The sequence below is a fragment of the Tachypleus tridentatus genome, chromosome 7 (genome assembly GCF_004210375.1).
Source record: "Tachypleus tridentatus isolate NWPU-2018 chromosome 7, ASM421037v1, whole genome shotgun sequence".
Classification (NCBI taxonomy): domain Eukaryota; kingdom Metazoa; phylum Arthropoda; class Merostomata; order Xiphosura; family Limulidae; genus Tachypleus; species Tachypleus tridentatus.
In genome coordinates, this window is record NC_134831.1 from 70,236,802 (window position 1) to 70,252,085 (window position 15,284).

At 34.9% G+C, this 15,284-nt stretch overlaps 1 protein-coding gene across 1 annotated transcript in view; it reads right to left on the reverse strand.

The window, feature by feature from the left end:
* Positions 1-15,284, reverse strand: part of LOC143255927 (synaptotagmin-15-like) — a 36,617-nt gene that overhangs the window by 1,693 nt on the left and 19,640 nt on the right. Inside the window, exons 6-8 of the mRNA XM_076512360.1 lie at positions 12,236-12,406; positions 8,415-8,538; positions 4,176-4,358 (exon numbers count right to left, since the gene is read on the reverse strand). Of these exons, the coding sequence (XP_076368475.1) occupies positions 4,176-4,358; positions 8,415-8,538; positions 12,236-12,406 (478 nt within the window). The remainder of the gene's footprint in view (positions 1-4,175; positions 4,359-8,414; positions 8,539-12,235; positions 12,407-15,284) is intronic.

Genomic DNA, 15,284 nt, shown 5'->3' on the forward strand with positions numbered 1-15,284 from the left:
TGAAATTAGCCTAAATACTAGCTGGTCAAAAGTTTAAGACTATACTGAAACGAAGCGTTAATCGGTAAACACGTAACGAAACTTAGTTGTTTGTGTTCAAGCATTAACGTTGTCAACATCTCTTGTGTTACATTGAGTTAAAACATGGCAAAGGCTAAAATGTTGACAGAGTTTGAACGTGGCAGAATTGTCGAGCTGCAAAAACAAGGTTTCTTTCAACGTGCCATCGCTGGTGAGATTGGGGGTACTAAAACTGCTGTTGCAAATTTCTTAAAAGACCCTGAGGAATACGGAACGAGAATTTCAAGTGGTCTGTCCAAGAAAATTTCGCCGGCGTTGAGCAGGAGGATTCGACGGGTCGTCCCCGCAAGACACCAGTCGATCGTCAAATCAGATTAAGGCCCTTACGGTCGCAGAATGCAGCTCAAGAACAATAAAACGCACCTGCGAGAGAAAGGCTTTAAAACCGTAAACGTTTTCAAAGACCACACCACGAAACAACTCGGTTAAACTTTGCTGAGAAGCACCAAACATCGGACATAGAAAAGTGGAAGAGGGTTTTGTTCTCTGATGACAAAAAATGTAACCTGGATGATCCAGATGGCTTCCAATGTTACTGGCACGATAAGGATATCCCACCGGAGACATTTTCTACACGACACAGTGGAGGAGATTCCATCATGATCTGGGGTGCTTTCTCCTTCCATGGAACAATGGAGCTTTAGATTATACAGGGCTGTTTAACAACAGCTGGCTACATTGGCATGTTGGAGAGAGCATCCTTATTGACTGAAGGCTCTCGCTTGTGTGGAAATGAGTGGATCTTTCAGCAGGACAACGCTGCAATCCACAATGCCCGCAGGACAAAGGACTTTTTCATGGCGAATAACGTGATTCTTTTGGACCATCCAGCGTGTTCGCCCGAACTGAACAACACTGAAAATGTTTGGGGGTGGATGGCAACGGAAGTCTATAGAAATGGACGTCAATTCCAAACAGTGCATGATCTTCGTGAAGCCATCTTCACCACTTGGGATAACATTCCAGCCAGCCTTCTGCAAATGCTCATATAGACCATGCCAAAGCAAACGTTTGCAGTTATTCGCAATGTCGGCTGTGCAACTCACTACTGAGACCTCTTGTTGGGCATTTCCTACCCTGTTTAGGATTTCTTTTTGGTATGGTCTTTAACTTTTGACCAGCTGGTATTTAAGATAATTTCATAGTGTTCACATTTTTCCTATTAAATGTGTAAGTTTTTTTGTTTTTTTTTCCTTTTCTTATTTTCATCTTTCGAAGCTCTACTCAAATAAGTGGTTGAGTCTAACAACGCAAAATGCATATTTTTTCTTTATGTTCATTGGCCTTAAGATTTTGGCCAGCAGTGTATAGCACATTGTGCAGTTTTGCACTTAACTACAAAACTAACAATCTTAAAACTATTTTGAGTATTCAGCAATTAATTTCTCAAAATTCCATCATTTGCAATATGTATACATATTTTACTTTGCATTTTTCAATTTTTAAGCGTACACAAATCAGATTATTGACACAATTACTGTCTGTTATAATTGTTAAGACACCAAAATTGTTATAAATTTCATATGGCCTTCCGCTAACAGCTGATAAATAAAAGATATGTTTGTTTGTTTTTTTGAATTAGCACAAAGCTACACAATGGGCTATCTATCTTCTGCCTACCATGGGTAACGAAACCCGGTTTTTAGCGTTGTAGGTCCACAGACATACCGCTGAGCCACTGGGGGGAGATGTGAAAGTAACACCCAAAGTTAATAAAAAATAAAAATTTGTAAAATTGACGTGGATAAATTATTTAATTATGTGTATTACATGCACAGTTTCAAAGTGATATTTTAGTCAAGTTTTGTTTGTTTGTTTGTTTTGAAATTAAGTGTAAAGCTACATAATGGGATATTTTTGCTCTGCCCACTAAGGGTATCAAGGTCCAGCATGGCCAGGTAGATAAGGCACTCGACTCATTATCCGAGGGTCGCGGGTTCGAATCCCCATCACACCAAACATGCTCGTCCTTTCAGCCGTGGGGGCGTTATAATGTGACGGCCAATCTCACTATTTGTTGGTAAAAGAGTAGCCCAGGAGTTGGCGGTGGTTGATGATAACTAGGTGCCTCCCCTCTTGTTTTACAAGTGCTAAATTAGGGACGGCTAGCGCAGATAGCCCTCGTGTAGCTTTGCGCGAAATTCGAAAAACAAATAAACAAAGTAGGGTATCGAAACCAGGTTTCTAGCGTTGTAAGTACGCAGACATGCTGATGTACAACTGGGGATAATTTAGTGAAGTTATAGTTAACAGAAGGTAGTTACTAGTTAATAATATTGAACATGAAATTACGTGTGAAAGTGATACATAATACAGACGCATGTTCGATACAAAACGTTTTCTCCTTAAAAAGTTCTCTATTAATTAGTCCTTCAGTAGCATAGCGGTATGTCTATGGACTCACATCATTGAAAGCAGGATTTCGATACCCGTAGTGGGAAGAACTCAGCTATCCCGTTGTGTAACTTTGTGCTTAATTCTAAACAAACAAACTGTTTTGGAAAATATATTAAATTAAAATTTTCCAGATATTCATTTCTAATTAAGGTTAAGAGTTGTAGCAAGATATTAAAAAGTAAATAGTTACAGTTTAATCATTACATTAAAAAAAACATCGAAATGAAAAAAAAAATTTACATACCTACATAGATATGACAAATTTCACACTTTCGCGTCAAATTTATGTATTATAAGGGCCTATATGTAAATTGAATAACACCTTGCAGAGGGCCAAACATTTTGTCGAGACGGCCTTAAACTAATAAATGATAATACTCATCAATCTAACGATTAATTTATTTCAACAGTTAATATAATCTTAGATTAAACAACCAAATGTACCTTTTATCGTATTCCAACAGCTGATAGTGTTTCCAATATCCATCTCACGTACTGTTTAATTTATTCTAAGAGGTACATAGTACAATCCTTGCTTCATTGTTAGAAATAATATATATAAAACACCAATAACCAGTGGTTTGCGTTCCATCCTAGCAGCGGATATAAAGTTCCCAAATAAACCGTTGAAAGATTAAATGATTTTTTTTCGTAATTACCATAACAGTATTTTGTTATCACAAGAGCGACGACTTTACCTAAAGACTGCATAGATTGGAGGACAATGAAGGCTAAGAGACCAATATTTATTCACAGGTAATCTTTATGCTAGAAGTAGTGCTTAACTAAGAAAACGTCCAACTACAGCAGGATATAAAGTTAGGTTTTAATAGAAACGAAACAACAAAAATATTTCAGTGCTCCCAACGTCTATTGTTGTTGGAAATAGGTTCTTAATTTGTCCAATAATGAAACTGTGCTCATTAAACGTAATTATAATTAAATAACATCACAACTGCCAGCATTTATTAAAATCACAAAAGTGTGATATAATTAGTTAGAAATATTAATCATATATCTCCATAATACCCCCATCAAAATAAACAACAGCCTTCGATTAGACTTATGCCTTTTAAATCTTTTCAGACGGCTTGATTCTTTTTAAATTTCGCGCAAAGCTACACGAGAGCTATCTGCGCTATCCATCCTTAATTTAAAAGTGTAAGCGTAGAGGAAGGACAACTAGCCATCACCTCCCACCGTCAACTCTTGGACTACTCTTTTACCAACGAATAGTGGGATTGACCTTCGCATTATAACGACTTCACGGCTGAAAGGGCGAACTTGCTTCGTGTGACGAGCATTCGAATCCGTGACCCTCAAATTACGAATTAAATGTCCTAACCACCTGGCCATGCCAGGCCGTGATTTGATTGGATAATGAAAAAAACCTTATCATAAATGTAATACGTTTCATCAAGATTTTGTCATCCTCCAATACCTGAGGATGACAAAATCTTGGCGAAACGTCGTACGTTTAGAATAAAGTTTTATCATTACTCATTCAAGCCGGCTGAAAACTTTTATTTTTTAAGAAGTGGATTCCTCGTTATCAAGTCTTTGTGTTTGATTTCTTTGGTTTATATCTATAAATGTTTATGTGCAAAAACAAATAATAAAAAAGATAAAACGAATAATTAAAAAAATAAAATCCATTGTGGTTTCCTTCCTTATTCTAGAATATTCATATAACACACCTTTTGAATTTCCATTTGCCATGATTACTTGCAGGAGCAAACTGGCTGTGTTGACACATTTAGGAGCAAGGCGAAAAATAAAGGTTTCATTGTACTTTGGGTCAGTTGTTTTTTTTACCATGACGGACTTCTTTCTTTTCACTGGTTTATTGTCCACCAGCATCGTTAACTTGACATAAGAATCTGTAAAACCCATAACCATACAGAAATCATATATATAAGTTTTCTAGAATTACACGTTCATGTTCTAAGTGTAAGTATATTTAAGTATAAAGAGAGACTCTCACGAATTTTTAGAAAGTTGATTATGACGAAAAAAACCATAAAATTACTCGTATGTTACGTGTGTAAAATGCGCATGCTTTAAACCATATACTCCTATAGCGAATATTTTATCTGTACAAAACATTTTAGTTTCTATAGGCTCTATTCTTGAATTTTTCGAGTCCTGAAACAAGCATTGTAAATAGAAGTGAGAAATTCCCCTTCTCTGATGGGATAGCGTTAATACTAAGAACTTACAACACTGATATTTAGGGTTACATTGTTCGTGGGAGGCACAGCAGATAGCCTAATGTAACTTTGCTGAAATAGTTTATTATAAAGAGTTAGTTTTAAGGATGTTTTCCATACTAATTAGTGATTAAGAGCTTGTGTTTTTCGGTTGTTACGTATTATAAATTATCTCGGACGAGTCTCCTATTTATTGTGTTATGTACATTACATATTATGATTTCAAATTGCCAGAAATATTTATATAGAAGTCAATTAAATGTCCATACATATATTAAATGTATGATATTTTTGAACAAGATTGTTGCATACTATTTTCTATCTTAATACAAATATATTTTAATATATACAAACAATAATATAATTTATAACAAAAGTTATTACAAATAATAATTTATATATAAATGCTTTATAAGCTTACAATCTATATTAAGTTTTATATCTGGTCTGAAGCTAAATCTTTTACTGATGCTCCAGGTCCACGAAGAGCGAATTAATTTTATGTTGATTCTTACACTCAAGAATCTTCTACAAATTTAAGGAACGGACGGGACTTGCACAGTATACATTTAATAATACGTTACATGCAATATGATGAAACAAACGTAGATATTAAAACAGATGTATAACTGTAAATCCTTTACACAAAAAATTAATTTTTAAGATTTGAATTCACTAATTTGTGAGAAGCTACGACGCTACGTTTATTTCAAGCATGTTCCCAAACTGTGGTTAACGAGTCTCAAAGGGGGTGAAGAGTGACAATATGATTATAGGATGGACGCAGCTCATACCAATATAGTATTTTCCAATAGTGACTCTATAACGCAGTGCTTAAGTATTTTTACCCCTGACACAAACGTGACGAACTGCACTCCCCACTCCCAACCACAATTTATATAATCTATATAAGGCAAAAACAACCCTTTTTATAATAATATCTGAAAATAAAAGAGCATGAGGAAATTTTCTCAAACTCTATTATCAGGTTTAGTTCTCAAATATCTTTTAAAATAGCTGGAGCTCTGCGTCCCCTTCCTGGTTGCGCCAGGGACAGCTGCCTCGCTTAGCCCTCAGAAGAGCGTCATTAACAAAACGTTATGTTACAACACAAGAAAGGGTAACGCTGAGGAAACAGTAATTAAAATATATATAAATGTTACTCCATTTCTGTGGATTCTGTTAGTGAAATTCTTTGTCAGGGTACCTATTGTCATGAGGGATCTCGAGATAATAAAATTTAGAAACCCCTGATGTAGAACGTGCATCCTGTAAACCGCAAATTAATGTTGTTTGATAATGTAAAGATGCTAAAAACTTAATGTTATTATGAAGGTTTATAATATTTATTCTTATGTGCATTTGAAGTTATATCTAAAACAACAATACTTGATATATTCAAACATAGTAAATAAATTAATAATTCATTCATCCTCGTTATCAGGGTAACCTGGATTGCATCACTAGAAGTTGGAAATCAAATTAACAAATTTCCATCCAAACATTTAATTATTCGATTACATCCAATAAAGCTTTGATATTTAACGAAGTCTAACATATTTGGAATACTAGTAAAGATAAAAATGAACCCAGTCTTTGTATAAAAGGTTTATTGATAAGATGATCGAGTTTATTCATACTAGATCTGTCAATTTGTAAATTAAATTGAAGCGTAAAATGTATCTAAATGTTGTTCAGAGTAACCAAATGTATAAAGTCTGACGACAATATAAACTCTACTTCTCAAACATTATATCAACATACCGTAGTATATATACAAACTCGAAACTAATGAAAGTTTCGTACGTCACACGTCCATTTTGTAAGTGCTTTTCAGTAAGATAACAACAGGCTTTATATGGCTTTCAATATGGTGACACGATGGCGTCACGTTTGCATAGTTTGATCGATTCAATCAAATACAAAAAAATCGATAATCAAGATGTGTACATAAATTTGCATTACTTTTCAGTCAGGATATTTAACCTAATTTGGTGGGCCTGGCTTTAATGTCTAGAACTTCTTCAAAGTTTAGGAAATACGGTGAACCATATATAATAAAAACGTGTTAGGCTGAAGCTAGTTACTGAGTCTTTGAACCGAGTTATTTAGTCAGCAGGTTTATTAGTCAGCTCAGAAATGAACAGTCCACGATTCAGTCATTTTATCTGTCACTATCAACCAGTTAGTCAGTTATTTAGCATCTTTCTCAAATTTAGAATACTGCAGTTTCAAAGTTAAAAATTATTTTAGAAAGTTATTAGAAAACTAGGATCACTTGATAGGATGGAATAATAGGCATCTGCTTATTTCGCTTTTGGTTAATCCAACTGTAACTGTAAACACTGAGTTTGTGGTCTGATAAAGATACAAAACTAGAAAGTAAGCATAATTTATTTGTGAAGTTAACCTGTCGGTAACTGGCCTGGGATGGCCAAGCGCGTAAGGCGTGCGACTCGTAATCTGAGGGTCGCGGGTTCGCGCCCGCGTCGCGCTAAACATGCTCGCCCTCCCAGCCGTGGGGGTGTATAATGTGACGGTCAATCCCACTATTCGTTGGTAAAAGAGTAGCCCAAGAGTTGGCGGTGGGTGGTGATGACTAGCTGCCTTCCCTCTAGTCTTACACTGCTAAATTAGGGACGGCTAGCACAGATAGCCCTCGAGTAGCTTTGTGCGAAATTCCAAAACAAACCTGTCGGTAAATGTTGTTCGGGTTAACTTTTACCTTTTGTTGTCGGTATTTAAACGAGTTGAAGTTTCCATTACAATTTAACCCAGCATTTGTCAGTCTACGGTTCGTGGAAAGGTTGCATATTTGTGAAGAGAAAGTGACAGCACGGTGTATAGATTTCATTGTGGTATGCGAAGATGAAAAACAAATTCAGATGGTCCGCAAATTAAAATGTTTAATTGTTCTTACGGCATAAAACAAAATAACTGGGTCAATAACAGAAACTATATTAGGGCCTTAATAATTCTGTCATTTTAATTTAATATTTTGAGGTAGAAGATAAAGTCAGTTCGCTGTGACGGTAGGCCTGTCAATGAGTGACATAGTACTAAACTGACTGGACTAATAATTAGTTGCTGTGTTAGATTTAGCATTGTCTGCTATTTATAATGTGCTAAGATCAGTCTTATGTACCTTAGGCCACTCTCAAGTGGCACAGCGGGATGTCTACGGACTTACAACGTGAGAAATTGAGTTTCTATACCAGTGGTGGGCAGAGCACAGATAACCTATTGTTTAGCTTTGTACTTAACTACAAACAAGCAATACAGTAAGCCTATCACATCAGTCATAACTTATCATAAAAATGATATATATATAGTAAACAACATGCTGACATTTCACGTAGGATAAAAAATGTTTAGGTAGACTGTGGGATAATTTAGTAGTGATTCCAGTGGCACAGCACCATGTCCATGGCACAGCACTTACAATACTATAAACCTGATTTCGATACTCATGGTGGGCAGACCACAGATAGACCATTGCACAACTTTGGTCCCCTAGTGGAACAGTGGTATATCTGCAGACTTATACTACCAGAAACTGAGTTTCGATACTCGTGGTGGGCAGAGCACAGATAGCCTTTTGTGTAGCTTTGCGTTTAATAACGAACAACAACTTGTAGCTTTCTGCTGAACTACAAACAAATAAAAATCCAGTAGTGGTATAAAAGTTATAGCAACTTTTATATGATGACGATCTAATCCACTCACCTATGAAACAGGAATTCTCTGGTAGCTGAAGACCTTGAGCCTCATGTATTGTAACAGTTAAACGTTCCAGAGTTTGACTGTAAACCAGGCTGACCAGTAACGCACCAAGGTTGGAAGAAGAAACCTTCAATTTAAAGAATATTTCAGTAATCGCTGTTTAAAATGCCATAAACATATTTCATAGAAGGGTTTAATCTGTGTAGAGATGTTTTAACCACATATAAAACATGAACTAACATTTTATTGTATGTGAAATATCAAGTATGAAAACAACAGAAGATTCGGGTCAATCGTGCAGTAAAAAGTATTAGAATAAAAATAATAAATTCAATTCTTAGAAAAACATCTTAATTAATTAATTAGCCTCTTTTACTCTCAGTGGCACAGCGGTATGTTTTAGGACTTACAACGCCAAAGTACAGATGGCCAAGTGTGTAACTTTGTGCTTAACTTAGACAAATAAGTTTTTTTGTAAAGCGTCGTATTTTTAAGCGAAATGTTAAAAGACTTTTTATTTACTTCTAGTTTGTTCCCTTTTTCTACACATCGAACATGTGGAACAACGAAAGTGTTTTGGTGTATGAGACGTACTATTTCTGAAGTAGTGTACTAAATTTTTATTAGCGAATTAGGAAAACATGCATGTTATTGAAGTCATTAAACATTGTTCTTACCTTAGGATGATACCGTATAGACGAAACTATTTAGTTCTGTTAGAGGCTGAATACCTCGCCATGTGAGAAGTATCCGTACACTATTTTAACACGTAATGATGAACATAAAACCCGATGTTACAGGGTTTTCATCATGTTGTATCAAGAGTTTCTTGAACCTACGTGTTTTTCGGAGATATGAATTTTAATACATAACATAGCCTACACAGCGTGCTATGTAAGAAAACTAAGTAAACATAAATGTAGTTAGACACCACAAATATAGAGTAGTAATACTGACGAGTATTCAAAATGTGAAAATATTGTGAACTAAAAATCTGACAGAGGAAATATTATAAGCTACTTGGAATATGGAAAACTGATATGTGAACTTCATAGTGCTTTCTTACTTGTAGTGTACTGTATATGATTGTACTAAAGATAATAAGGATGTAATAGTATAGGATATAATGAGATGTCCGAATTGATAAAAGTTGCTGTGAAGGATTGACTTGATTGGATCGTATAAAAGTATCGGAAATATGATTTGATAAAAAGACCAACTTTCATTTTTGGCATCTAATATTTGTATATGAAATGTTCTTATTAAATGTAGGCATTTACGACGAGATGGGGTGCATAAATCACACCCTCCCATGATATAAAGATTAATTTATTTTTACTAGGTCAAAGACTATCAGTACTGATGTGAAGGAACTGTTTGGGCGTTATGGTGGTGGTTGCATTCCGTACTTTGAGTATGGGGCCTACCTGTTCAGTGATTGCATGTTTAAGAGTCCACCGACATGAAGTAAACGTAAATGTGCTCACTCTAGACTGAAAATTTTTATCAGCATACAAGATGTGTTGTTTTGGCAGGTCATTGTTTAATACATTAGTTTGTCTAGTTCAAAGTAACAATATAATGACTTACTCTGAGCTCAGACATTAAAAAGAGTCAAGTTAAAACTAAAAAAATACCGAAAGAAAACTATGCTCGTCGACCAAGTTTCGTGGTATCACCTTCAATAACCACCTTACATGGGCTGAACTTTACAGAAATGCAAACAAGTCTATTGCTAAACGAATCACATATCTGAGGACATTGTACGAAAGGATAAAGGCTGTAAATAATGAACCATTATTAAAATCTACTCAGGTTGTCTACGCCCGCTGATGGAGTATGTTTAGGAAGATCACCTGCAATAAACAAGCTACAAGCTCAACAAAACAGATTTTTTCTGTTATCTCTAAGGCCTCTTAAATTTATAAATTTCAGTCACTAAACGAAAAATTAACATCTATACTATTTTAAAATAAAAGTAAGAAATTCATTAACTGCCGTCCTACATACCATGACAAACGCAATACATAAAGTAATTGTCCCATACAACAAATATTTAGCTTCTAAATTAACATTGACGCAATACTAAAATACTCATAAAGAATTGCTTATTATATTTCATTCACGTTGTTTTATAATTTCAGCTTGGACTCAGAACAGGTAGATTACTCGGCGCCTTTCCTGTGAAAGTGGGTTTTCTCGAATATTGGGTTTACTTATCTCAGCCACCCGGCGACCCCGAACACAGGAAGTTAATTCTAATAAGCTATGCCTAACGTTTGTCGTCTTGCTTCTCTTCTCTCTAGTGACTTCATATAATCAGCCATAGCTTTTTCACTGCTACCAGCGCCTCCTGACATTTCTGCAGTTTTAACAACTTCGTCATAGTGCAGTATCAAAAAGTTCCTCTATCTGAATCTAGCTGTGCTGTGTATTTCATAGATAATTAATCGCGGGAGGGTGGAAAGAAGATAATGAAATTCCTAAACACCCTATTTTAGAAAATCTTGCGGTAGTTATTAACTAGTAGAACTTTTGTATCAATGGTGAGAATAAATTGGAAACTTCTTTAACGCATGTTTCTCAAAAAAGCCAAGGTTGGCGTTAACGTAGGTGGCTTGTGATCATGATATGTGATATGCAGGATATCTTATATTTTCTTCCTGGTGTTATTAATATAACACATTAAACATGTTCGTTTATCTAGATTCTACACAATTTTAGCCTAAACATGTGGTCCAAAAACCGTTGAGGTTTCCTTGTTCTGATTACTTTGTTCTCTATAGCAGGTAATATTTATTGTGTTTGAGAGGATATTGCAGTATAGTTCACGTAAGTATTAGAAGGGTTAACACCTGCAACGTTTTTTACTGGCTGAATGAATAATGCTTATATGCTACAGCCGACGAATACCGTGAAAGAACAATAATCACGTGGTGATTATTTCGTTACAGAAAGAAAAAGAGCTTTCTCTTAGAATCGAAGCAACTATTTTTTCTCAGTTCCACATGGTTTTTATTGCAACTAGTTCACCAGAGATTCATCTTGAAAAACCAATGAATCTATTCAACAATCTTGTAGAAGCGAGTGTCTGCTTGTTTACACAACTACACACGCTGCATTTACTTTTTAATTTGATTGTAGTAAATGTTGTGTTCTTTTTCTCAAATTTATAACTTTTTTCCACACAAAAACTCACTCTAATTTTCAGATTCAGCTCACTCTCAAATTTACTGGTCGATCCTATTGCCATTATTGGGCTTATCTAATAATATTTAAAATACCACAGACCCTTCTTAATGAATATATATATTCAAATACATTTAACATGGATTTGTAACGTGGAATTTTAACATAAAATAATTTTCGCTGTTGAAAAAGACACACGCACACGAAAAGCCTGACAATTAAGAAACATGCGTGTTACTTATTTTTAAATATTTATTATGCTTTCCAAAATATTGATGTATAATTTTCAAAGTTAAAGCAAGACAACAGTTAAAACAATTATATGTTAGAGTTGCACTTAGTAAAGAACTTTTTACAAAGAAGTAACGTAGTTGATTGTACGTCATAATACATATTTTCATAATTTTGTGGTTAACCTCAACTCAGTTATTCCTGGTAATTAACTTTTCTATATATTTTTTTAGCTAAATCCATATAAGAAAAGTCTTACTTCACCTAAAAAACAGCAAAAGGTTAAATATATTGATCAAAGTAGTTGCATATAGACAAAGTACCTGGTGTCCTTGTCGCTGATTTTTTAAATTAAATACAATCAGCAGAGCTTTTAAACACATGAAAAACTTGGTAAATCAAACCTCATCTACGTTTTTCTCCAAGTCTCTCCAGATAATCAAGTTTCCATTGGTTGTAGAATCAGAGGACTTCAGTGTATAGACGACGTGACCTATGAAGCTGTGTCGCTTTCCTCTGTTACTGTCGAAGGCGGAGAACTTCAAGGCTCGTTCTTCCATTGCTTTGCCGGGAATCTGTTTAATCAAAAATAGCCTTGAACTGTATTGAAATCTCAAAATGTTTGGTTAACAATTGAAAGAGGTAAGTGTAATGTAATAAAAGCACTTTGTCTTTACTTTTACAAGAAGGTTTTGTCACAGTGGATTTTTCACCCATTTTAGTTTAATTATTTAAAAAAAAACAAATTAAAGTAACTAAACCATAAAAGAAGGCCCTAACTTTGTTTTTTGTTTGTTTGTAGCTAAGTGGAAAGGTACACAATAAGTTATCTGTGCTATGCCAACGAAGGGGATCGAAACCCGGTTTGTAGCATTATAAGTCTTTAAGCTTACTGCTGAGCCAGTGAAGGACGGCTTGTAGCAAGACAATGTGCAAGTGTAATACTAGGCTAGTCACCAGTGAAAGATGGCTGACATTCGAAAAAGAAAGCTTCTAGGTTTGCAATATTATTAAATTATAATGTTATTTAATAATGAAAATAGCAACAACAACAATAAAAAGTGAAGCCTTTTAAACCTTTCTTCTGGATCCGCACATGGTAAATCCGTTTCTTAGACAAGGACTTCATGATGATAAAAATAAACTTTAAAGAGAAATTAAGACTTTGGTGGCTTCTACTAAAAAGATGCAAGTCTTCATTCATGAAACGAATTTGGAAAAATGGGTGAAAATTATACGAATAAGCAGGTTACTCTGTGTTTGTTTGTCTGTTTTTTTAATTTCGCGCAAAGCTACTCGAGGGCTATGTGCGCTAGCCGTTCCTAATTTAGTAGTATAAGACTAGAGGGAAGCCAGCTAGTCATCACCACCCACCGTCAACTCTTGGGCTACTCTTTTACCAACTAGTAGTGGGATTGACCGCACATAATAACGCCCCCACGGCTGAAAGGGAGAGCATGTTTGGTGCGACCGGGATTCGAACCCGCGACCCTCGGACTACGAGTCGAACGCCTTAACACGCTTGGCCATGCCGGGCCCAAGTTACTCTGTGTATAAGAGAAATAAAAAATTCCAGACTGGATAATACTAGTTCAGGTCTATCATCAACAGCCAGTCAATTGGAAGAAAAATCTATGACAGTTAAAATTGAAATATTCGAAGGTACTTGTTTGTTGAATTTTACACAAAGCCAATCAAGGGCTATCTGCGCAAGCCTTTCCTAATTTACTGCCGACACTTAGGCAACAATATTTATTTAGCAATATATATAGTGAGATAGATCGTTATATTATAACGGCCCCGAGGATTAAAAAACGAGCGGTTGGGTGATAGGATTCAAATCCTTAACCTGCAACTTATCAATCAGATGTGCCCTAACCATCAGACCATACCAGGCTAAGGGAGATATGTTTTGTACATGCTAGAAATAATTATTGCAAATCAATATGATTCTCGAACATTTGATAAATATGTTTTCTTACTCATAGTGCTAGCAATAATCTCGTGGCTTATATCATTACAATTTTGGGTTCGATCTCTGTCGTGGACACATCACAACGGGTTAATTGTGTAACATTAATGTATCGTCTATATTGTTGCCTGAGCTGAAATTTCTAGAAACTCTCCTTACACCTATAAATATAACCAACGCGATGCGGCACAGCGAGTATGTATTGTGGGTTTGCTATTGTTGGTATACAATAAATCTTGGAAGCTATAATTGTGATTAATGCTTATTAATCGGGAACTTTAGATACTTGACCAGAGACGTTCGCAAATTAGGAACAATACAAATAATTTAATTTCAGTGGATTTACATTGGACAATATTTTTTACGAAAATATTATATAACTTAACCGGTGAAAACTTAACATGTAATTAGCTAAGAACGAAGAACGCAGAGTTAGATAGCTTTTGTTAAGTGAATTGTACCAATATTGATTCGAAATCAACTCGCTCACCGTGAACCCTCAATAAGACATCAAGTAAGTTCTAGACCAGAAAGAAGACTCGATATTGTTTGCCAGTTTGTAAAATTTCTGTACATACATCTTAATTTGTAATGACCGTTATTGTAAGATGTATTATTGTTTTTATATCAAAATATATTTTTATTAACTTTAAGGAAAGAAATTATTGTATCAATCTTGTTGGCAAGTGACACAAACTGGACACATATCGACATTTATTTAGCTTTTAACTCTAAATTACAACTTTACTCAGTTTTAGGCTATTTAAAATTATAATACGTAACAAAATATATAATTCACTGTAATAAAACATACCGTTTTTAATTTAGGTTTTATAAACTGATATATATATATATATATATACATAATAGAATGATTGCGAATTTTATCCAAAAATTAAATTTCGGTGAGTATCTTAATTAATATCTTGTCGAGCCCCTAAATTTTATTACTTTTGAGGTACACAAATAAAGTTTGACTGTGTTGAATATAGCACAAAGCTACGGGAAAACTAGCTGTTCTAGCTATCCCTAATTTAGCAGCGTAAGAGTAGAGGGAAGGCAGTTAGTCATCATCACTTATTGTCATCTCTTGGGCTTTCTTTTACCAATGAATAGGGGGATTCACTTTCACATTATAATGCCCCTACGGCTAAAAGGGAGAACATATTTGGTGAGACGGTGATTCGAGCCTATGACTCTCAGACTGTGAGTCCAGCAAACTGAACCTTTATTACATTATTGTTTGTTTTGCTACTAAGACTAGACAGTTTAATATTTTCAAGAAGCTTTATCCGACAATTGATTATATATTACCAAAAATTTTGAAAAAAATACATGCAACATAAAAACATTATTCATTATTTATCCTCTGATGCCCCTTAGTGGGGTAACGGCAAGACCTATGACACCTTGCGGTCAAATGTGCAAGGTATAATTACAAAGAATAGCCAGACAATGTTTATGTTTAAAACGTATGATAT